Source organism: Chelon labrosus, assembly GCF_963514085.1.
Source record: "Chelon labrosus genome assembly, chromosome: 7".
Lineage (NCBI taxonomy): Eukaryota > Metazoa > Chordata > Actinopteri > Mugiliformes > Mugilidae > Chelon > Chelon labrosus.
Window position 1 is genome coordinate 27,186,862 of NC_140343.1, and position 26,074 is coordinate 27,212,935.

Genomic DNA, 26,074 nt, shown 5'->3' on the forward strand with positions numbered 1-26,074 from the left:
TTCTATCAATTAAAACACAGCTGACTGCCTCATATGTAAAAAATTTAATTTTTCCAAATCAAACTCACATTGTTTTTATTAAACACAGATTCACAAAATACAGAACCTTTCAAAGTTGGAGTAAACATTTCTAAAGAATTACCTGTCGTATTGCGACTACCCATTAGTGATAGCCATGCCTGTAGGCATAATGTTTTTAGTATGACCTCTATCTGTTAAGTTGTCTTGGACACTATAGGTCAGGGATTCCTTTAAGGAATGTGAATAGATTTGGTACAAATATTCACTTTGATTCAAGGATGAACTGATTACAATTGAGTGGTCAAAGTTGAAAGTGGCCGTAGCCTAAGAATTCATACGCCAATCATGACATCATTCCACAGAAATGTTTTATAGCATAAAATGATAAAGATGTGATACTTTACTATTATGTCACAGTGAAGTATGGAAGAAACTGCAACTTGACTGGTTGGCATACAACAGGAAGTTGTAGGTTCTTTTCTTTGTTCGATTTTTTTTTTTTTTTTTTTACTTCTTACTGTGATGTAAAATAAGTTAGACCTGACCCTACGAGTTCATATTGTTCAGTCTGTCTTCATGTAGATTGCTTTAAGTTTGATTTGGATCCTAGTAATATACTAATAAATAATATAATCCTAATTAGTGCGGATTACATTTTACCGGATTGCTTTTATTTTTTAGTGAGGGCTCTGTATTGCCCATGTGACAGTGACATCTCTCTATTAGTATTAGCAGTTGTCAGCATTTTAGTGCCAAACTTTAAAGTGAAAGCTTTAAAATCTTTTGGACATAGAGCAGCAAATAAAACAAAGATCTTTCCTCTCTTCTGACCTAATTCACGGGTTCAGTTGTTAGCATCTGGAGCATACGCTTACTCATTTCAGATCTTAGATCTTTGCTGTGTGTTGTATTTGTGTTGCAGATTATGCAGGATTTTTCACAGCTTCACATGCCTTGTGAAAACCCCCATCGAGAGGGTGAACATCTAAGTCACGTGAGTATCTTTCCAAATCTTGTAATATATCCACATGACCCGAGCACACTTGACTCTGAGCACAGAAAACAAAACGACTGGAACGTTGAATATTAATTAGCTGTACCTGCTGACGGCATTATGTGAGTTTTGGTTTTGCTGTAGAGGGTAAGTATCTATGACCGAATGAGGATGAAGAATTCTTGGCTGATTACCTGGGATCACTTTACTCTGGCTGTACATAGTTGTAGATGTTAGATCAAGGCGCGATTCTACAATACAAAATATGACCACATGTCCACTTTCCAGTTTAACTTTGCAACGTTACTGTCCAGCTTAAAGCAGAGAATCCACATTCAACATTAGTTGGCTATAATTTTGCATAGGCTACCAGAATCTTGCACATCTGCAATGTAATGCAATGCATCTTAGATGAGAACGTTTTCTTGTATTGAACACACTGAAGTACGATAATCTCCAAATTATGTTCACATTCAATTTCAAACCACTGGCAGCATTTAGTTCACACGCAGAGTAGTCTAAGTGTAAACATTCACAGCACTGACTTTGACTCCAGAGGCCTGGGTTCACTTTCTGTCACACTTCAGCATCTTATTCAACACAAGACTGACCTTCACCCTGCTGACTGTCTTGTGCTTCAGAAGAATGCTTGTATCTTCCCACATCTTGTAATACATCTGTTAAAAAATGTGTGTACTACGTGGACTTATTCAGGCCCACCCCTCACAGACTGGGATGTTTCATCTCCCTAATTTAGAGCATGAAGATACTGATCAGGAAGTTCCAGTAACTACTTGAATTCTAATACAGTGTGGGTGTTATTTGTGTGGGTGTTGTTTTTACATTGTTTATTTCTCCTTCAGGAAAGCACACATGCAAACCTACAAACACAAATACATCTTCCTACACATGTACACTAGTGAAAACTAGTACATTCTGATATAAAAATTGTATTGTGTTGTAAGGCAAGGCAAGGCAAGGCATTTTTATTTATATAGCGCATTTCATACCAAGAGGCAACTCAATGTGCTTTACATAAAAACAGAACAAATTAGAACACACAGTTAAAAGCAAGAACAAAGAAAAAGAAAAAAGAAAAAAGAAAAAAGAAAAAAGAAAAAGAAAAGTGTATTATATTATACATATATTAAAACGATTAAGAGGACTTACAGTGTAAATCCAAGATTACGATTTAAAATGATTTAAAAGGGCTCAGCCATATGCACATGAAAAAAGAAATGTTTTTAACCTGGATTTAAAAGTGCTTACAGTTGGGGCTGATTTCAGCTCTGCTGGTAGTTTGTTCCATTTGTGTGCAGCGTAACAGCTAAATGCTGCTTCACCGTGTTTGGTTTTAACTCTGTGCTCCACTATCTGACCTGAGTCAGTCGATCTCAGAGCTCGACTGGGTTTATACATTGCTAACATGTCATTCATGTATTCTGGACCTAAACCATTCAGTGATTTGTAAACCAGTAGCAGAACTTTAAAATCTATTCTGTAGCTGACTGGGAGCCAATGTAAAGACTTAAGAACTGGGGTGATATGCTCTGATTTCTTTGTTCTGGTTAAAACTCGAGTTCCTTTTATACTGACAACCCCATTATTAACCCCAACAGCACCAGTATGTTTTTGATGATTTTTATTATTTTATATTTGAGGACTTGGTTTGGAACTGTTCAATGAAAGATTAGAGCTCACCAGCTGACTGTCTTGTTCTTCAGAATAATGCAGCTCTCTGCTGTTTATCTCCTGACCAAAACTAATTCAGCACATCAATTAATGACATTTACTAGTGGTAGATACTCTGGAAGGTTACACAAGATACACAAAATAGGCTTTTCTTTATTATCCAAACAATTATAGAAAAAAGTATTTTTCTATGTTTCATTAATGCAACTCTGATGTTTGCATTTAGCAGTTACAATAGTATTCCCAACAGCATTAGTATTAACTGATGTACTATGTGAACCGTTTCAGCTTGCTGACTGTCACAATGCTGCCATGACTAATATTGCATTAGTACATTTTTCATGCATGGAACCAGAGCCGCCCCGCCCTATACGCAGAACACGCGCAGCGCGTGGGGCCCCGCGATCCATGGGGGGCCCCATGTCGCACAAGATGACGCATTTTCTAAAAATGCGCAAAGGACGCGCAGCGCTCCGGCGGCGGAGAGACCAGCGCGAGCGCTCCGCTGGTCCTCCCAATCCAATAAAAACAGCCCAAACCACGAAGTTGCCACCTATGGAAACCTGTCACACTCCCCCGCCGGACATAAACCAAGTAGCCCAATTTTGTGGAAAAACCGCCCAATCTGGCAACCGTGAGTACCATAAAGAGTCAGCCCGAGGCAGGAAGAAAAAAAAGGTGTAATGTGACACACTTCGCCGCAATGATTGGCACTTGGCAGCAGCATCCGATCAATCAGCGGTCAGATCATGGGTCAGGAGGTGCACTACAGTCCAGGCTTTGAAGCTCATCAAAACATACCTCCGGTCATCAATGGCACAAGAACGCTTAAGTGGCCTTGCTGTGATAAGCATAAACTCTGAACTGGCACAGCAGCTGTCATACGATGACCTCATTGATGACTTTGCTTCAAAAAAATGCAGACGGGTTAACTTGTAAATGCTTGTAAATACATGTACATAGTTGAAAATTCTTTGTTTTGTTACCCCAAATGAAGGTTGTAAACCTAAATGGCATTTTGTGCTCGTCATTTCTTTACACGTGTGTGTGTGTGCGCGTGTGTGTGCGCGTGTCTGGTGGGGGGGCCCCAAAAGACATTTCTGCTTAGGGCCCCAGTTTGGCCAGGGGCGGCCCTGCATGGAACTGTAATGGTATAATGTTTACTGTTTAGTTTTTGTATATATAAGGCATTTTAAAAGAACTACAGCAAAACCTGCAGAATCAAAAGCTGGAAATAGATACCCATAAATATTAATATTGTGACTGAGGACATTTAATTAACAGTTTCATAGCCAGTTTATTTTTTTAAGACCTTACTTTAAAGAAATGGTGGCATTTTAATGAAAAATAAAAGACAAAAGACCACAAAGTAGTTAGTTATGAGCCCTCATGCGTCTCAAGTTATTTTTATGTGTCATTGTCCTAAACACCAAGTTTATTGGCCTTGCTGCTGCCTTATAGTTCATGTTAGTTTTTTAAAAAAAAACTCCATAGGTTATAAAAAGTATTTAAACTACATTAATTTGTTAATATACCGCCACTTAAATTAATGTAACCATAACATGTAGTACATTCGAATGTATTGTCAGATTTGTAAAAACTGAATATTTTTGTAAAGACAGAAGAATGGGACAAAGTCAAGATGTAACAGGGGGAGACAGAAATACTGTGACAAATAAATGATTCAAGGTTTGGAAAAAAAGAAAGACAAAAAGAGAGAGAAATTTAATTCACAACCAGTCCAGGAGTCAGGTTTGAGAAATATAGGCTACAAACTCTCATCTAGGCAGAGGGTGTAACAAGAAAATAATTTTGGCAGAGTAGTAGCAGCTTGTCCATCTGTTACACTTGCCATTATGCCATCAGATGAATTAATTAATCTCACTTTGTCATTCCTCACAAAACAAAAGACACTTGTTGATACTCTGGCAACCAAATTAAAGTTGGATCTGGCCCAGGACACATCCCTGAAGGGTGCACGCATTGAGAATGATTTGGGATGAAAACCTGTTGTGGATTCTGATGACTATTAGTTAGTCAAGTCTAGTATGTACTGTAGCTCCATAGCAGGCTATGAAGGTAAAGAAGTTTACACATCAGTTACCCAGGAAGGACAAGAAGGTAAGACTATTGAGCAACACAAACCAGGAGCACTTGGTGTTTGTAGTACACAATGTCCACCACCAGTAACAAGCATGTCCCAATCCAAGGAGCTTGTGAGATCATTTTTTTGGAGATTCGAGTGTTAATGTAGAAACACACAGACAACAACGGCTGCAGATTTTTTTTATGCACATGTGCTGCTGGCATGTGTTGACTCTAACAGTAAAATATTAGTGGAGTGCAAATGAATGTGAAGTCTCATCTTTTGTCACAGAACAAAAAAAAAAGCAAATGCTGGAGACCTAATTTAAACAGCTCATTTAAGTATATAACCATTCAATGGAAAAATAATATTCTCATATTAACAATACTTATAAATGAAGGACATATGGCAATATATAAATACACATATATTTAAGTAAATTCCAGTGGAGCTCTTCACAGCCCAGATCCAGTTACGTTTGCTGCTCTGTGAGCGGCTATGACTGCGTCAGTCTTCAGGCCACAACTTGTGGGGGTTTGGGGGGCTCCTTGGCTGTGCCTTTGAACTGCCCTGAAACACACAACGTAAAGGACAAGGTCTAGTTTTAACAAGAGTGTTTTTGGAGTCAAAAATAAGTACTTTTGATTCTATGTTTGGTATAGATATCCAACAAAAGTTCAAAAAAGGCAACTGGACTTGTAGAGTTTTTTGAGAAGACGTTTCACCACTAATCTGAGTAGCTTCTTCAGTTCTAGGGGACTGGTCGGAAGTCTGTGGTTTAAATAGGAACTCCTCCTGAAAAACTTGCTTGTTATGCTAATAACCAGAAACTGTTGCAGCTAATTTCCAATAACGACTGGGTACTTACCTGTTGTTTAGAGTTATAGTTAACAGTGAGGTTGCACTGTATGTATGTTGACCTCAGAGAGTAGAAACATGTAATTTAACTTATCTATGACAAGATTGTGTAGATGTGCATAATAAAGTGAACACTGAGATATATTCAGCTAATAACCTTAGGAGATTATACTTTTAATATCAGAATGATATAGGGATTCACTTCATTAGACTCTGTAGCAAATATGACTAACCAGGCAAGAACTGCATGATTCACACTAGTTCTAATACTCTGTACACTAAATAGTTAATTACTGTTACATTCCTATTACTTATTGAAACATAAAAATTGCGGCACACACCTCTCTCCCCTCGTTTTGTGACTGAAAGTGTGTGTTGGGGTGTGTGTGTGTGTGTAAACACTGTTCTCCGTTGGCAGTGTTTATTATCATTAAGTGCCGTCCCTTCTACTTACCGAGGGAATTCACATCTATTCTACTCGTTGCTGTTTACATCCCTCACTCGGCTAATAGCAGTGACAGGAGCGAGCCACTGAATGAAGTCTACCAGGTCTCTCTGATCACATCTCCATCATGCTGAGACCTGCAAACAGGCCCACACAAAAGGATGTACGGGTGTGGCCAGAAGCAAGCAGCTTCCAACAATAACCACACAGACATATAGGAGTACACAGAGACTGTCACAGCATGCATTGCAAAACGCATAGATGATGTCACTCACAGCAAAACCATCACTGTTCTTGCTAACCAGAAGCCATGGCTGACAGGAGAGATTCACAGGCTCCTGCTGCTTCGAGTGCGATGGACAGAGCATTGCTGCATTGCATTTATCCATCCGTCAGGTTACCCGGAGAGAACCCACGCAGAAACAGGGAAAACATGCAAACTCCACACAGAAATGCCCAGTCAGCATTACATTCATGGTTTCTCATGCTGTTCTTGTGTTCAGTGGACTGGGAAGGTAGGGGTTTTCCCAAATGCCCTCCCCCGAACATCTATCTTTAATTGCCAATACGCTACCTTTCTGTTTTTATAGGGGACAGCTCCAAAACATTATGTCGGATATTTTAACATGCAAGTCCTGTCTTTGGGCATGGTTGCTCAAAGCTTCCATAGTCATGTAATGTAATGTAATGTAATGAACTTAAATACCTATAATCCCATGCTTTGGTTTTGACTGTGTGAAACAACTACCACTCACATTTACAATAAGTCTTGACATTCTCTTTTAGGCTTCGGTTAGACAGGGCAGTGAAATAACGCTGGATGACATTTCTATCAATTAAAACACAGCTGACTGCCTCATATTTAAAAACTGTAATTTTTCCAAATCAAACTCACATTGTTTTTATTAAACACAGTTTCACAAAATACAGAACTGTGCGTTTTGTGAAATGTCATTGTGTTTTGACCTTCAGGGCCACCGTAGTTTTCCTCTGTGTGGCAGACATTACAAAGATGGAAACAAAACGACTGGAACATTGAATATTAATTAGCTGTACCAGCTGACGGCATTATGTGAGTTTTGGTTTTGCTGTAGAGGGTAAGTATCTATGACCGAATGAGGATGAAGAATTCTTGGCTGATTACCTGGGATCACTTTACTCTGGCTGTACATAGTTGTAGATGTTAGATCAAGGCGCGATTCTACAATACAAAATATGACCACATGTCCACTTTCCAGTCTAACTTTGCAACGTTACTGTCCAGCTTAGAGCAGAGAATCCACATTCAACATTAGTTGGCTATAATTTTGCATAGGCTACCAGAATCTTCCACATCTGCAATGTAATGCAATGCATCTTAGATGAGAACGTTTTCTTGTATTGAACGCACTGAAGTACGATAATCTCCAAATTATGTTCACATTCAGTTTCAAACCACTGGCAGCATTTAGTTCACACGCAGAGAGTAGTCTAAGTGTAAACATTCACAGCACTGACTTTGACTCCAGAGGCCTGGGTTCACTTTCTGTCACACTTCAGCATCTTATTCAACACAAGACTGACCTTCACCCTGCTGACTGTCTTGTGCTTCAGAAGAATGCTTGTATCTTCCCACATCTTGTAATACATCTGTTAAAAAATGTGTGTACTACGTGGACTTATTCTGGCCCACCCCTCACAGACTGGGATGTTTCATCTCCCTAATTTAGAGCATGAAGATACTGATCAGGAAGTTCCAGTAATACTTGAATTCTAATACAGTGTGGGTGTTACCACCGTGGTATCCACTGCTGTGTACATCCATAGAACTGTAAGTATTTTAAGTGACAAATAGAGTTTAATGTACTGTCCTCTTTTGTGACTATTAACTAGACAAGCTTACTATGTACAATTAGTATCTGGTTGTCTTCCATCTGTGCTTCAAACCTGTGCTAGGTTGCGCTACATTTTAGTACCTGTGTCAATGATTAATCCAAGCACATTCGATACTGTTTATCACTGTACATCCAAAATGTGTTTTATCAGAGGTTTCTTTTATAAAATGATTTTAATGAATATATATGTAGTTTTTTTGTTGGCACTATTGTGTTTCACATTTCCACTTTGTAGCGGTGACTCTGTCTAAACCAGTTTTTTTCTCTTTTTGTTGTTGTTTTTTTTGTGGATGTTTACATTCATTCATTCATTCATTCATCTTCTATAACCGCTTAGTCCTGTGAAGGGTCGCGGGGGTCTGCTGGAGCCTATCCCAGCTGTCATCGGGCAAGAGGAGGGGTACACCCTGGACAGGTCACCAGTCTATCGCAGGACCACCTCACCACTGTGCCACCCATGATGTTTACAATATACTTAATTTTTACATTGTTTATTTCTCCTTCAGGAAAGCACACATGCAAACCTACAAACACAAATACATCTTCCTACACATGTACTCTAGTGAAAATTAGTACATTCTGATATAAAAATTGTATTGTGTTGTACCAACACATTTTATACTTTTATTCTGACAACCCCATTATTTTGACTTCCCTAACAGCACCAGTATGTCTTTGATGATTTTTATTATTTTATATTTGAGGACTTGGTTTGGAACTGTTCAATGAAAGATTAGAGCTCACCAGCTGACTGTCTTGTTCTTCAGAATAATGCAGCTCTCTGCTGTTTATCTCCTGACCAAAACTAATTCAGCAAATCAATTAATGACATTTACTAGTGGTAGATACTCTGGAAGGTTACACAAGATACACAAAATAGGCTTTTCTTTATTATCCAAACAATTATAGAAAAAAGTATTTTTCTATGTCACATGTTTCATTAATGCAACTCTGATGTTTGCATTTAGCAGTTACAATAGTATTCCCAACAGCATTAGTATTAACTGATGTACTATGTGAACCGTTTCAGCTTGCTGACTGTCACAATGCTGCCATGACTAATATTGCATTAGTACATTTTTCATGCATGGAACTGTAACGGTATAATGTTTACTGTTTAGTTTTTGTATATATAAGGCATTTTAAAAGAACTACAGCAAAACCTGCAGAATCATAAGCTGAAAATAGATACCCATAAATATTAATTTTGTGACTGAGGACATTTAATTAACAGTTTCATAGCCAGTTTATTTTTTTAAGACCTTACTTTAAAGAAATGGTGGCATTTTAATGAAAAATAAAAGACAAAAGACCACAAAGTAGTTAGTTATGAGCCCTCATGCGTCTCAAGTTATTTTTATGTGTCATTGTCCTAAACACCAAGTTTATTGGCCTTGCTGCTGCCTTATAGTTCATGTTAGTTTTAAAGAAACTCCATAGGTTATAAAAAGTACTTAAACTACATTAATTTTTATTTTATATTTTTTTCAAACATGTTTATTGAGCTTTTTTAATTTCATAACCACAACTACAAAATAGCAATACAACATTGTTCTTGACAGTCCATACATATACACATCTCACACGCACCCGAACAGTACAATGAATAGGAAACAGTACATATTACCGCCCTCCCCTGTATAAAAAGGGAGAGATAAAAAAGAAACTAAATAGATAAAATACACCCCAGATCATGATTCTGGTAGTTTCAAATGAAAAGGTTACAAGTACAATGTTATGAGCTACATTAATTAGTTAATATACTGCCACTTAAATGACATTTTTTTTTATTGCTTTCACCTGCTTAAAGAAACTGGGATCCACTCAGTTTTCATCATCACTATCACAGCAGAGCAGAAGACACCTCTTGCATATGTGTTAACCCTTTCAAGTGAGGTGAAATGGATGACAACATTCATTCATTCATACATTTTCTGTAACCGAATGTCCTCTGGAGGGTGGCGGGGGGGCTGGAGCCTATCCCAGCTGTCACTGGGAGAGAGGCAGGGTACACCCTGGACAGGTCGCCAGTCTATCGCAGGGCTAACAGAGAGGGACAGACAACCATTCACACTCACACTTACTTTTTTGTCTCTTTAATAGTGAACATCAGAGCATTAGAAGTTTATTGTAAAAACCTTAATTATGTAATAGATTACATATCCATTCAACACAAGATCAAAGCTCCCCCAGCAGACTGGCTTGTGCTTCAGAAGAATTATGTTCTTCTGTGTAAGTCCTGGCTTGACTCACATTGATTAAAATTAAACCAGCATACCAATAAGGACCATGTCAACATTTTACCACGGATGAACTCCTGACCTTCTATCTTCAAAATAGTGGTATTATTTTGAACTACTACTGAAACATTACTAAATCTAATGTTTGCATTTTTAAATCTTCATTCATTTATTCTTTAATTGCCTAATGTACTTTGTTAACCATGTAATCAGGTGGTATGACTGTAGGCTCACAGCAGGCCCAGCTTGCTGACTGTCACAATGCTGCCATGACCAATCAGTAAACCTTTCACACCCAGTTCAGTTATAGTTTTAAGGAGTAGTCAGGAGCACAAATATAAAGTGCTTCAATTAATGTAAAATTGTCTTTTGTTCGAATGTCGCCATTTTTAAATATAAATATATAAATTGAGTTACTTTCATGTAAACAATGCTGTGCTTGCCCATATTTCTGATTTTCTCATCTCTGAATAACTAAAACATATTTCTCCTCTGTTTTATTTAAGGACTCTACATTAAGTGAACGGTTCCAGGACACCGCACATGATGAACCCTACTGGCCTATTGTTCGGCATAGGTAGGACTGTAATAGTTTAACACACTGTTAAAGTCTAAGAAAATGGTCAGTGGTTTCATTTGATTTCCTGGCCATTTAAGAGAGCGTCCATAGAAACTTCAACTTTTATATAAATTTTTATTTCAGACATGAATATACAGTACCAGTCAAAAGCGTTGCACATTCTCTGTTCTTTAATAGTATTTCTTTACATTTTAGATTAATACTGAAACTGAAGACATCAAAACAATGAACAAACACATAAGGAATTAGGTAGTAAACAAAAAAATGTTAAACAAACCAGAATATATTTTAGATTTTAGATTCTTTGAAGTAGCTTTTGCTTTGATGACAGCTTTGCACACTCTTGGTATTCTCAGTCAGCTTCATGAGGTAGTCATCTGAAATGGTTTTCAGTTAACAACCGTGCCATGTCAAAGGTGGCTTTGTGAAATTTCTTGCCTCCTTTAGGTGTTTGATACCATCAGTTGCGTTATGCGAAGGTAGGGTTGGTACACAGTTCTCAACAGTGAATAGTCTGACTCAACTGGGCTTTTAATCCATATTATGACAAGAACCACTCAGATAAGTAAAGAGAAATGAAAGTCCATCATTACTTTACAACATTAAGGTCAGTCAGAAAATTACATGAACTTCAAATGTAATGGATCAAATGCTATGATCAAACTGGCTCTCATGAGGAGAGGAAAACCAAGAATTAGTTCTGCTACAGAGGATAAGTTCATTAGAGTTACCAGCCACAAATTAACATCTCCTCAAAATAGAGCCCACATAAATTCTTCACAAAGTTCAAGTGGTAGACACATCTCAACTGTTCAGAGGAGACTGCGTGAATCAGGCCTTCATGGTGGAACTGCTGCAAAGAAGCCACTACTGAGGAAGGACAACAAGAAAAAGAGAATCCCTTGGGATAAGAAACACAATGAATGGACATTAGACCAGTGGAAATCTGTACTTTAAACTGATAAATCCAAATGAGAGATTTTTGGTTCCAGCCACCATGTCCATTTGAGACATGGAAAAGGAGAGCGGATGGTTTGTACGTGTGGGGTTCCCACCATGAAGCATGAAGGAGAAGGTTTGATGGTGTGCATATGCTTTGCCGCTGATTTATTCACAATGTATCGGGTTTACATTTAGTGGGACATTTAGTTTAATTTATTTATTGTTTTTTTTAAACAGGACAATGACCCCAAACACACCTCCAGGCTATGTAAGGGCTATATGACCAAGAAGGAGAGTGATGGAGTGCTGTGTCAGATGACCTGGCCTCCACAACAACTCAACCTAAACCCAGTTGAGATGGTTTTGGTTGAGTTACATGGAAGAGTGGCAGCAAAGCAGCCAACAAGTGCGCAACACCTCTGGGAAGATGTTGACTGAAAGGGTGCAAAGACCATGCAAAGATGTCAAAGCCAAAGGTGGCTATTCTGAAGAATCTAAAATATAAATATATTTGGTCTGTCACGGTTTTGATGTCTTCTGTATTAAGCTACAATGTGGAGAAAAAAAATTAAATGAGAATGTGCAAAACTTCTGAGTGGTATTCTATATTTACATATATACGTATATATTTAAATGAACATACAATGCACATGCAGTTAGTGCAGGCTATGAAGGTAAAGAAGTTTACACATCAGTTACCCAGGAAGGACAGGAAGGTAAGACTATTGAGCAACACAAACCAGAAGTACACAATGTCCACCACCAGTAACAAGCATGTCCCAATCCAAGGAGCTCATGTGATCATTTTTTTGGAGATTCGAGTGTTAATATAGAAACACACAGAAAACAACGGCTGCAGATTTTTTTTATGCACATGTGCTGCTGGCATGTGTTGACTCTAACAGTAAAATATTAGTGGAGTGCAAATAAATGTGAAGTCTCATCTTTTGTCACAGAACAAAAAAAGCAAATGCTGGAGACCTAATTTAAACAGCTCATTTAAGTATATAACCATTCAATGGAAAAATAATATTCTCATATTAACAATACTTATAAATGAAGGACATATGGCAATATATAAATACACATATATTTAAGTAAATTCCAGTGGAGCTCTTCACAGCCCAGATCCAGTTATGTTTGCTGCTCTGTGAGCGGCTATGACTGCGTCAGTCTTCAGGCCATGACTTGTGGGGGCTTGGGGGGCTCCTTGGCTGTGTCTTTGGACTGCCCTGAAACACACAACATAAAGGACAAGGTCTAGTTTTAACAAGAGTGTTTTTGGGGTCAAAAATAAGTACTTTTGATTCTATGTTTGGTATAGAGTTATAGTTAACAGTGAGGTTGCACTGTATGTATGTTGAACTCAGAGAGTAGAAACATGTAATTTAACTTATCTATGACAAGATTGTGTAGATGTGCATAATAAAGTGAACACTGAGTATATATTCAGATAATAACATTAGGAGATTATACCTTTAATACTAGAATGATGCAGGAATTCACTTCATTAGACTCTGTAGCAAATATGACTAACCAGGCAAGAACTGCATGATTCGCACTAGTTCTAATAGTCTGTACACTAAATAGTTAATTACTGTTACATTCCTATTACTCATTGTGTCTACATTGAAATACTTAAATAGTCCTCATTTCAATTACTCTCACAAAATCAGAACCATGTTATTGTTACATTAAATTGTTGGTGATATTTTAGCATACTTAGAATGAAATGCTGTGTTTAAGGTGCAGGAGCTGCAGGAACTTGATATAAACTAAAGGGGGCAGCAGAGCACCTTCAGGCAGTGCTGCCCACACCCAAACCAAAGCTTGGAGCTGCCGTGGAACTGATCCTGCCCTCTTTAAATACATTGCTCACTGTACAGTTGTTTACTGAGTGTGACCTGAACCAACTTAAGACTACTTAAATGCCAATTCACCTGAAGATTCAAACCTAGTGACCCTTAAACTGAAACTCTGCCAGCTAATAAGTGACTCTTGGCTGCTAAATGTGATCCAAACTCCAGCAAGAAAAAATTAGTGACAATGTTTTTGATATAAGGTAGGCCAACATTTTGGGGGCTTTTTTGTTTAAGTAATAACTGACATCATATTACTTTTTTTTTTTGCAATATCCCATTTATCTTAACAGTTAGGAAGATGGGTGGGACAATGGACTCACCACAGCAGTCTGGGTCTTAGCATAGTTCATATGTGCGTAGAGTAGCACAGCTGTGTCGTTGTGTGCTGCTTCGAGTGCGATGGACAGAGCATTGCTGCCATCCTGCAAATGTCAAAAGAGAGGGAGGAAGAGAGTCAGATAAAGTCAGTTCATTGAACCTGAAAACCTGAGTGTTTCTAACTAGAACAGAAAGCTTTACAGTTTAATATGGACCACATGATCCACATTATACATGGTTGTTCATTTTTCCAGTTGTTTCAACATTCTGTGTTTGGACAATTTGTCCATTCCCATCAGTTAAGTCACTCTCATGCATCAGTGATTACCAGGACATTTATCCATCCATCAGGTTAATAACATTTCTCTGCTAGTATATCATCTGTCAGAACATACAGTAAATTTACAATATAGTTTGGACCATAATGAAATAGGTTTTATGTCATGCTGGAAATACAGACTTCAAAACTGACCGTGAAGCATTTTTCCCACGGTCAGTGTAAGCAGCTGGTTGATACTGATAGAGGATGGGAACCCACAGATTGGTATGTAATTAGATTTTAGAGTGAAGCACTTTTATAGTTCACTGTAAATATTTACCTTTACATTTCTAGTAAATGTGAAATTAAAATATGGTTCAGAACTGCACTACTTAGTATGTACTGTATATATTCCAGCCAGTCAGCATTACAGTCATGGTTTCTCATGCTGTTCCGTGTTTTCAGTGGACTGGGGAGGTAGGGGTTTTTCCAAATGCCCTCCCCCCTCAGTCCAGCTGTGCTGCACTGAAACACAATCCAGGAGCTGCCTCCACCAAATGGCCAACTCATTCTGGCACAGATGTGAACACTCAAATATCTGTCTGCCTGGCCTCTATTCAAGCGTTCAGACCAATCCACTGTAAAATCACTTAAGAATCCCATGGCTGTGCATTTTTTTTTAAAATGAGCAGGACTTGTCAAATGCAGAAGCAAGAAAGGTATTGTTTTATAGTGAGATGTTTGTATGTTCTTCAGAGAAGTGTAAATATAAGAATTTTTTTTTTTTCTTTTTATTTTCCTGCCAAAATGCATTTAGAGTCTATTCAGAGGACTACTGCCGTGCCTGCAGGGCATTGTATCCGAATCTGCAAGTCTATGAAGAGAGAGACTGTGGCTTTTTAATTCTTCCCTCGGGGCTTGTGAGCAGCCCAGGGATTGGGTTTCCTGTATACAGCACTGATTTGAGTCTCAGGCAGATGAAACTAATCTGATCGTGTCACTTTAGCTTTCAGTCTATCTTTCTAACAGAGAAAAAAGAAAAAAGGAGAGAGAGGTGACAAGTAGAGGAAACTGCATAGACCAGTTTCCCACAAGCAGCTGTTTCCTGAGCACAGATTAAGCTGAATCCTAGAGGAGAAAAGGATTCAGATGTTTTCAACAATCAGTATTCCAACTGTTGGCTTGAGCCTTATGTAAAAATTTAAGTGTCTTACATTATCCACAATGGATATGTCGCATCCAGGCTGTTCCAGGAGCAGTTTGACTATCTCAGCTCGGCCATGCTCGCTGGCACACATCAGAGCTGTAGATCCCTCATCGTCCTGAACGTTGACGTCAGCTCCACACTCAAGAAGGGCCCGCACCATCTCCTGACGCCCGTGGCTAACTGCTAACATCAGCGCCGTCTGGCCTGCCTGCAAATGTAACAGATTATAAATATCATTTCTTTGTAGGACAGTACAATTTTTGAAAAGGTGTCACATTGGTTGGTTATTGAAGTAATGAGACGTTTTGCCACCATATATTGACAACCTGTGCTAACTTACAGACAGAAAATGTCAGTGTTGACTTAACAATAGATTATCAAGGAAAGCGATAGCATTTTACTTGTGTTTACACACAAATATCACACTTTCTTTCTCTTTTTCAGAACTGCTATTTATTTTTAGATAAATACATTCCACTACAGTGCAACAGGTATTTTGCAGAGCTCAAGTGCCTTACTTAAGAGCATTTCAGTTGTTATGAAGCAGTACTTCACCTACGCAGCTCGATTATTTTACTTGTCAGTGCAGGGATGACCTTCCCCCAGAACACTCTAAACTGTTGGGTTTCATTTACTGGGTTACATTTACCATTTCCTATAAAATAGACACTGTCTTTAGATCGGTAACTAAAGATACAAAAATCCAAGTACACTTTTTTTCCATCTTTAAAACTTGATGCTTTTTTTTCTTATCAGAATGTTGACAAACCACAACATTTACATGGTGCATAAACTCACAGAAATAAAATGTTGAATATAGTCCATTAAGAGTCAAATCTAATTTAATTTAATTAAAATGTCAAACAAGTACTTTTGTGGGTGTAATTCAGCACATAATAACCCACTGCAAAAGCAAAACTAAAAACAAAGCACAGCAGAAAATAATGTGACTTAAATTCCTGATCCTGAAATTCCTTTGCATGCCTCATGTTTCATTTCCCAGAGCAACAATAACAAGCACCAGTACTTTGTTTTATAGCGTGCGATGCTTTAAGTTCAGTCCGATGACTTGGCAGCTTGAGAGTGCGTCAGGCGCCGTGTCTAAACACATACGCTACACAATCTAATTAGATCAGCCAAAGAGATGAAACTACTTGAAAGCCAACAGATTCTCATGTTTTGATACTTGTGTGTCATGTTAGGCTACAACATTTGCTTAACATACTCTAATTCATAGCGCATAATAGTTTCTGACTTCAGCTGAACTGTTGTGGGGGGTTTTTTTAATCAAGGAAAAGTTGATATTCAAAACTAATTTTTACTAACTTTTGCCCCTGAAAACCATATAACACTGATTACCATAACACACCTGATTAATCGGCAGGAAAAAAAGTGAATCCTAGTAAATAGTGAGTTAAGGAATTCTGCAGAAAGTCACTATCAAATATCGTGCTTGTGTAATCCAGAATTTATTATGTTTTTTTTTTTGCTGTTTTTAATGTTAACAGTATCTGAATCAGACTAAACCTGTTTAGCAAAGACTGCAGAGCCTTTAAATGATTACAGATTCACAGAAGCTGTTTTTGTGCCGTTTTGTCATATCGCTCATTTTCCTTTTTAATTTATTTTGACAAACTCACACATACCAAAAATTACATGGACAAGGACTGCAGAAAAAAGACTGTGGGAACATGGAAGCCTATGAGTGGTACTTAAGAAGAGTTAACATTACACATGAACGCTGTGTCCCGATTATGATGATGAACTGATGACAACTTGCCTGGCTGGCCTTGGCGTTGACATTACCCTGACTAAAGAGCTTCTTGACCACAGCCATGTCCTCCTCCAGCTTCACAGTCGAGAGGGCAGCCAGCATGATGGCCGTGTAGCCTGCCTTGTTCTGCTTGTCCACAGAGCACACACCTGTAGGAAACGCGGTTTATTGCAATGCATATTTAATCACAGATGCACCTAGTATCAGCTAGGCTAGCAAGAGAATACAGTGCCAATGAATGCAACACTGTCACCTTTACATATCCACGTTTACAATGTAAAATATTCCTTTTAAGTATTCTGAGCATAATTAACAAGGAAAAAATAATAAAAAATACTAAAATAAGATTCTCTAAAAAATATCAATGTCTGCCTCCATAATTAGTTTTATGTTGAGTTGTAATGTCAATTATAACAAGTGTGCTACAGGAGAATCCTGAAGTAAGTTGCATGTTAAGTGTAGTTGAGTCACTTCCTACTCAGCAGGAAACAGCAGCAGAACCACATTAAAATATTGTTTGGTCTTGTCCAAAAACAAATCAGCATGATAACTGATTACACTGCTGTTTTGTGCAACCTTGTATCCTAACATTCAATCAAGTGTAGATTCTCAGAAGACTGCTGATCACTAACCTGTGTCCAGCAGCAGACCAACCACGCCAAAGTTGGAGTGGGAGACGCTGTAGTGGAGGGCTGTGTTGCCGTTGCCATCAGTCATGTTGACTACATGCTCCAGCAGCATTGACGACACCTCAGAGAAGGCCATCAGGTAGTCAGAGACACGCGACGGCTGAGCCATTTTGGCGCTGGAGATACGGAACCACTCGAGCTGAACCATGTGTGTGCTGGAGAGCTAAAGTTGAGGGTGGCAAGTGATATATATTTATACACTGCAAAACAGTACTTGAAGCAGATCCATCCCAGTGAGATAGGAGTTAAAACAACTGTGTAGGTTTACAGAAGCCTGCCATGCCACTGAATGTCAAGGGAAGTTCTTTGTGTATCCGTTATATTCCAACTCCAGTGCACTTCCTGAACCTTTTCTTTGTACAAATTCTCTGTTACTGTTACATAATGATCCTGTTGTTTTTAATTCATGTTTGCTGATGCCAAAAATATCCATAAACAATAAAATACAGTCCCAGAGCTTCCGCCATCAACTTCAAGTAATGAAATTACTCTGATTTGATTATTTGCATTTCTCTTTTGATTAAGTTAAATGTGTCACATGGTGATAAAATATTTGAAGAAGAAAGCAGGTACACACCACTTCTTTACTCTTCAGTGTTTGGATGTCATCGTTCAAGTGGTTCTTCAGAATGAGGCAGGCTTCACGCATTTTTGAGCTCAATTCAAACCTATGACAAATATAAAAATGGTTGAAGCTGACACACAAAACCCTTTACTACCCTCTGTGCTGGATTTAATTTCTCTACATAGGTCTAGCTTTTGTGTGTATATTTACATAAGACTTTTTCATTGTTGTACATGGTTTGTCATCACTGATTACATTTCATCAGAAAACAATAGTAACTGCAGCTGCCAGAGACCTGAAACTCTTATTAATCAACATGGAAACAAAGCAAAGTGAACTCCCTTAGTAATGACCTACTTTTCTTTCACAGCATCCGGTGAATAATCTGCAGCTCTCAGGGTTTCTTCATCAGTGTCGCTCTCATCCAGGTTGATGTTCCTCTCCTCCTCAGATGTTTCTTCCTCCAAAGCTGCCTCATCCTCCTCTGTGCTGTCCAAGCACTCGCCTTCTCCACTCTCTCCAGAAGAACTGCCATCTTCTTCCTCCTCTTCCTCCTCTTCACTGGATGTAGATTCATACCTGAAAGAAGCAAATATTTGCTGAAATAAAGAGACTTGCGTGCGTCTCATTCACAATGAGACACAATTAGCTCGGTTAGAATCATATATTCATTTCTTATTTGTCAAATAAGTTATCTAGTGAAAGGGTTATTTCTGACCTCCAGACTATCTGCCGCTCTTGTTTTATTTTTGCTGTGGTAAAAATAAAAATAAGGTTTCATGTTACTGCGACTTACCCTCCATTTAGAATACCAACAAATTGCAAGCTCTTCTTTCCAGCGGTGCGATTCTCGCCCGAGTTACTCCCATCCTTCCTCTTCATGATTGATTTCAGCAAACCTACTGCCACAAAGGAGGTAGACGCAACAATCATTCAACGTTCAGCAGAGACAGCATACCTTACACAACAGCCACGATAGCAAAATTAATTCTGTTGTTTTGAGGATTATGTCGTTATAATATCTATTTTTTTTTAACTCATTCTAGTGCAACCGCTTGTAAAACAAGGACTGTCTTTTGGTCCATTGATCGGTAGCTATGTTCTTGGACAATTGTGCAAGGTGCTACAGCTGTACCATTCTGGTTTCAAACAAATGAACATCATGTCTAGGAAGTTGATGGTGTGACTGCATTTTTTTAAAATGGGTGTGACTAATTGGATTTTAAAAAGAGACTTTTAAAGCTGTATTTAAAGTGCAGCAGGTCAGTGGGAAAATACAAAAAAATGAATGAATGTTTAAATGAGACAGTTCTTTTAAACAATAGTGTTGTTCTATATTTTGATACCACATTAGATAATAATTAATAATTGGAGTTATTAAGTAATTATTAATAATGGAAATCCAGCTTAAGTAAGGTAATGAATTCCTAGTGTCTCTCTTCTATGCACATGGTTTGCACCTAATTTATTAATGATATATGTTTTTGCATGTATATGTGAAAGCACACTGTGCTCACCTGTCTTTGTGTTACTGACAGCAGTCTCCTCTCCTTGGTCTCCCTCTTTTGTCTCGTCCGTACCAATGACCTCTTCATCTGGTGAGATCTTGTAATCAGCAATGGTCAGCTGTCTCTTCTTTGGCACGGTAACTTTCGGCCCCTCAGTCTTTTCCTCGCTTAAGTTCTCCCATTGGCATTCAGTACTGACCATCACAACAGGGGCTGGTTGTGCTGGTGTCACTACAGCGTCAGTCTGGGTTCCCTGTTCAGTCTGACTGGCTGCTAAACCTTCCCCATCATCTACACCCACACATGCATCAGTCACCTGCGGGTGACACAAAACTGCAGCATGCTTTAATGCAGGATTTAATGTCTCTACCTGGGCATTTGTCATGTCGGGTTTGGCAAGAACCCCCTTATTTAACATGACCTTAGAGGTTTTCTCCTCCATTTTGGCTCTAAGGATTCCCAGGTCTTTGTCGGCTTCACTCAGTCGATCCTCTAAAGACACAATGGACTCCTGCTGGAATTTAATGGTGTCCTGCAAGGTGTCTATCTCCCGCTGTGTCTCAGTGGTCAGGCCAAGTAGTGACTCCATGACCCAAACTTCAGCCTCTTGTGACTCTACTGTGGCTTGTATTCCCTCCTCCTGAACCAGAGGGGCTTCTGTTCCTGTACATTTCTCACTAACATTCACATTAGTGCCCTCAGATGCATCTTTCATTCCATGGCTATGGTAACAAACAACAGAGTCCATTGGCACATCCTCCCCAACAGCTACTGATTTCTTCTGAACTACCACCTTTTCTGGAGCATTTACTAAAACTTTAGATGACACTGGAACTTTCACTTCCTTCCCCTCGAATTTCTCTGTCAGCCTTTTCAGCTCACCAGATTTCCCAAGGCCTTTGTGTCCAGTTGTGTTTGGTGAAGTCAGTCGACTGTGGTCAATTTGGAGGGTCTCTGTAGTTTGTGTAGAAGACTCTGTAGATTGCTGCTTCTGTTTGGCAACCTCAATGGCTGCTGTCTTTTCCTGCAGGGCTAACAGGAGCATGTCTTTCTCTGCACGAAGTTTGGCCACCTCTTTCTCAAGCGCAGGAACACCCTTTACTCTTTCTTCCATTTCCTTCAACTGTTTCAAGGCCGTGGCCATCTGCTCTCTAACTGTCTGCAGCTGACTGGGTGGGATCGGGGTCATTGTGGTGCCAGCAGCTGGAGTGCTGCGCCCAGAGGTCTGAGGACTGGGTTTACTCCAGCTACTCTGTAGAGCCTGGGTAGATGAAGAGGGTAAGTGCAGCTTGGGAGGATCTGCAAGCTGGAAGCGCCCACCATTCTGGTGCTGGTGGGTTTGTTCCTGCTGTAGCCGCCGGCTGGTTTCCAGAAGAGTTCGCTCTACTCTGGGGTTGCGTTGTGGTGGAGGCGGTGGCACTTTGGCTCCAGCAGACAGGGGAGGGACACTGGAGAGGATCACAGGTGAAAGAGAAAGTCCCTCGCAGGGGGCTGACCCAAGGCGGTTACGTGGCGGCGGAGGTGGAGGAGCTCTGCCATCCTCACTAGCTGGAGATGCAAGTGACTCTGTGGATGTCCAACCACTGGTTCGTCCCCCGACACCTGGACTCCTTTGAGAAAGTTTGAGCCCCCGTCCAGATCGTCTGGAACTGAGCGGTGCTCGACGGAGATTGTGTCCGCTCTCTATCTCTTCTACATATTTAAGGAAGTCCAGATCCAGCTGGAAGCCATATGGAGTCTGGACAGAGTAAGAGGCCGGCTGGTCAGCCTCCTCCTGACTGGAGTAAAGGAATGGAGAGCCTAGATCTGAGGAGAAAAGGACATGTTGGTTATCAATACATTTTCGGTACTTAAAGATGCCCTCTGGAATTTCCAGAAAAAACAAATACTATTTCCATTGTTTATATCTTTGAGCTCCAAGAAACTTGTTAAATTATATTTATCTTAAATATCTGAAAGCTGATTAAAAAAAAAAAAAAAAAAAAACTTACTCAACTTCACATGATGCCATTAAAATATTACTGCTTCCTAAGAGAATATAACCAAAATAATGTCCAATATATCTATTCGACAACACATTAAATAGTCACATCATATATTGGAGTAGATTTTGTTGTCAGTGTTGTTTATAGTACAAGCAACATAAAGACACGTGTTTTGTTTAGAGCTGCAGTGATATCTGACTATATCAGTGTGGTAAACTCCACAAACCTCCTACTGGCAGGTTAAAACAGGTCTTTTTATTCATGACAACGATTATAAAACTACATGTTACAACATCCAAATCTCATCTGATAAAGTACTACATATATATTAAACCTTCCACTGCTACAAAAATACATTTGAAGATAAAATGTAATACAAAATAGTGATGTCTTCGTGGAGATTCTTACCAGGCAGCTTTGGGTTAACTTGCACCGACTGAGTCATTGTTCAGGACTGGGACCTTCCAACACACATGCAGCTTCAAATAAACACCTGGCTGAACGAAACAAATCGCAACATTAATGTATCTGTCGTGAATGTAGTCAGACTAAGAGGAAAGAAAATAAGGTCAGTTCTAAAACACTGCATGATAGTTAGCTAAAAACATCCACCACCTCTAGCCTAACTGTAAATAAGTGTATTTTACTTAGTGATTATATGTTTTTTTTCATGTTAGGGAACATCTTGTGGTATAAATGTAACTTTTAGACAACCAACTGGCTCCCTGCTTTCACTTTAATGGGCCAACATAGAGGATTCTTTACAGAAACGGTTAAGGCAGTGCAGGAAAGCCTGAAGAGGTTTGTGTTTTTTATGGCTCGTTAGCGCATGTGACAGCCTGTGACTGAATTCAGAGGAAGGTGAATCCCCTTCTTTAGAGATGGGGTTTTGTTACACAAATCTCATGTCTATGTTTCCTCCTCAGAGGTGTTGAGGTACATTCGGCCTGTCATCATCCTCACTTACTGTCGCACAGTGAAGACAGAAGAGAGAGGAAAAACCTCAGAACAAAGTCAACAACAAAGAGCTGAAGTGTGTCCATAAATTAAAACCACAAGACAGCTGCTCACAGCATCCAGCTGTACTGAAAAGCCACAGGACTCTCCATAAGACCTGCCACCAAACTGCTTCACTGGGAAATCCACCTCTGTAATCTTCTCTTGGCAAAATATCTGTGTATTCAGACACATGTGGCAGAGAAACTCAAGGGGAAGACCTATAACGTATCGGTCTTATGACAACACAGAAAACATAAAGCGTATTAAAAACTAAAGCAGCAAAACTAAGTAGTATAATAAAAGGTTTTTGTTTCGTTCAGGAAAAATTAAATGCTTCCTGAGCTGCTAGAGCAGCTGCCAATTTGCAGTGGTTTCTAACAGCAAGTGGAAACTTTGCTTAATCGGACACCAATTTCAGAGAGAAGAAGGAAACTGTAATCTAAACATGACTTAGGAACAATGGGTTGAAGAGAAGTTTACCTCTTTCAGCCGCTCAGCGAGCAATACATGCAGTTGGAGCTCCGGCTGGTTCCCTCCTCGAACCACACAGCCCTGTGAAAGAGAAACGAAGGGACAATCAGACAACTATGATAACAGAATACACCGAGCACAGTGTAAACAATACATTTATTATACTGGTGAAGCATGTACTACAACCTTTATCTTATCCAGATGATACTAAACAAGATAACATTCTCCAATAAAATGGTGGTAATATTCCAGACCACATTTATATGCACAATATGTTTTTAACCCAATAGAAAGGTTCCAACTTAACTGAGATGAACTAATAAAATGTGTGTTTACATGCACCAAAACATCAATCAAAATATAACTTCAACAGAAGAACACTGGCCCACATGGTCTGTGCCATTATCAGAGATTTTTTTCAAACACTTATTTTGCTACCTCCATGTTTCCATCCTTCCTGGAAACTCACCACGTCACCTGATGTTTACATGGGGCAAATATGCGCAGAGAGCATGTATTTATTCCATCCAGACGAAAAAAGATCAGATCAAACATTTACATGGTTATGAGGGACCAGTATTTTCCAACTGAACATAAGCTTCACCGTCCCTCAGAATTGTTTCCTCTCAGGTCAGTCTGATCAGATTGAGGTGGTTGCATAAGATACCGTTGTGTGCCGATTGTTAGCCAAAAACTAGTGTCCACCTAAACCTATTAACCATTCCAGTTCTTTATCAACCTCTTCAGTGTTGTTTTTGTGTTTAATCATGAGCCACATAGTGTGTATTAACACATTCTGGACAAGAATCCAAATCCTTTAACCTCCAGAGCAACAGCAATAGAGGAAATAGACCTTCTTCCATCATCGCAAGACTGCAGGAAGTTACTTCCTAGAGATAGTTCCAGTATGTAACCCCCTGGAAAAGCTCAACTTGTTTTGATTTTTTTTTTTTTTTGTACGTTTGCTGTGCAAGATGGAGATATCCTGTTAATTTGATTTCAGGAAATTAATATTTCACCAATTTTAACAAGGGTCTGCTTGTTTCCAGTCGTTTTAAGGTAAGCTCACTGACTTCTGGCTCAGGGGTCGCGTTAACCGAATAGTTTACATCACTGACCGTTTTTTTTTTTTTTTTTTAAATGTGATGGAAAAATCTGAAGGCCAGCCGTCATTTTGACAGATTGCAATTCACACCCCTGACCACTTGGTGGCAAGTGACCTTATTAATTGGCTTTGTCTCTCATCGCAGTTTGCGTTCCAAACATCATGGAACTTTTGTCGGTGCACGATTTCCTGGTACACCGATTATACTGCTGCACACGTCAGAGCTTGGCTAACCATGGACCATATACAATATATATGTATATATGTCTATGTCTATGCAGCTAACGGCTACCAAAATGGAATTTGCATTCCACCGAAGCACTTCAACCCTACGGTACCATCTGAGCTGTTTACGCTAGCAGTCCCGTTCCGAGTACGGACAAGACCGGCAGCCGAAACTTTTTGTTTTGTTTTGTTACCATTTAAAGTCAATACCGTTCTGAAAAAAGTAAAGTTAATGAAACTTCAATGAAAATGAAATGCTATTGAATATGTAAAAAAATTAAAGTGACGGGTAAAAATATATTATGACGGTATTTTTATGACCTTGTCAGTCAAAATGACAACGAAAAAGTCTAGCGCAACCTCTGTTCTGGCTGAAGATACGTGGTGCGAATTTAGAAGAATGCATTGCCTAAAATATTTTTATTTTTTGAGGTGCAGATAAATCCAGAGGATGGGAAAAGATAACAAGGTCAGTGACGACAAGTTACTGAAATATTACAGTCGATGCTGGACAACGGGACACTGATATAAACTGACGAGGTGTGAATCCACCTGCAACAAACTTCACTATGGCAGGTAAAGAGATGGTTTTAAACACTGAAGGATGTGCGCAACAGAAAGACAGGTTTGTACAATTTTGAAAATGTACAGATACAGTAACACACTCACAAACATGCACTCTCCTTCCAGCAGCCTAAAGCACATTCCTAACACATGCTGTTGAAACATGCCAGTTGTCCTGCTAGCTGACTGACTGTTGATAACCTATTAACACACACACGCACACACACACACGCACAAACACACATATCATTTGTGAAGCTCAGGCTGAGGCACACACATGGTTCATTGTCAGAGAAAAGCTCACAAATGTTCAGACAGAGAGACTGCTAATTATCACAAATCATATTTTGAACTATTGATGACAACTTACTAATTAGAATAGGCAGCATTCTTAGTGTAAAGAAAAAAGAAAAACATGTCTAACTGATAACAGTGCTTCTGCTCCGTGTCTTGTTATCAGCCGCTGCTCTGTTTCTCCTCAGCGTTTCAGTCTGCTTCCACTCACAGTAAATGCGATGCCGCGGCAAACAAAAGACGTGGCTTCAACCAAACCAGAGACGTGTTTGTGTCGGGTTTGTTTAAACATAAACACGAGGTAACCAGAGCTTATAAACAGGTCACTGTTCTCTGGTAGCTTGTTTATCGGACTGTTTTCCTAACATATAATCCAGATTGACTACAGTTTCTGTAACTTCTCTTGTTTTTACTGAAATACAGTTCAGGCCTATTTTGCCCTAATTCGAGCTAGCGCAACCAGATTTTTGGTTCTGCATCAAATCTATACCATAGCCTGACATGCACCTCCACATAA

General features: G+C 39.2%; 1 protein-coding gene across 2 annotated transcripts in view; it reads right to left on the reverse strand.

Annotated features, from left to right (window-relative positions):
* Nucleotides 1-10,909: 10,909 nt before the first annotated feature.
* Nucleotides 10,910-26,074, reverse strand: part of kank3 (KN motif and ankyrin repeat domains 3) — a 31,013-nt gene continuing 15,848 nt past the window's right edge. Inside the window, exons 2-12 of one of the 2 annotated variants that reach the window (XM_084548464.1) lie at nt 23,379-23,450; nt 22,308-22,396; nt 19,924-21,720; nt 19,203-19,305; nt 18,764-18,985; nt 18,419-18,509; nt 17,785-18,004; nt 17,155-17,301; nt 15,386-15,582; nt 13,915-14,016; nt 10,910-12,964 (exon numbers count right to left, since the gene is read on the reverse strand). In XM_084548464.1, coding sequence (XP_084404590.1) covers nt 12,902-12,964; nt 13,915-14,016; nt 15,386-15,582; nt 17,155-17,301; nt 17,785-18,004; nt 18,419-18,509; nt 18,764-18,985; nt 19,203-19,305; nt 19,924-21,720; nt 22,308-22,344 — 2,979 coding nt within the window. In that variant the 5' untranslated portion in view covers nt 22,345-22,396; nt 23,379-23,450 and the 3' untranslated portion in view covers nt 10,910-12,901. Of the gene's footprint in view, nt 12,965-13,914; nt 14,017-15,385; nt 15,583-17,154; nt 17,302-17,784; nt 18,005-18,418; nt 18,510-18,763; nt 18,986-19,202; nt 19,309-19,923; nt 21,721-22,307; nt 22,397-23,378; nt 23,451-26,074 lie in introns of both variants that reach the window. The other variant, XM_084548463.1, reaches the window with a different exon arrangement.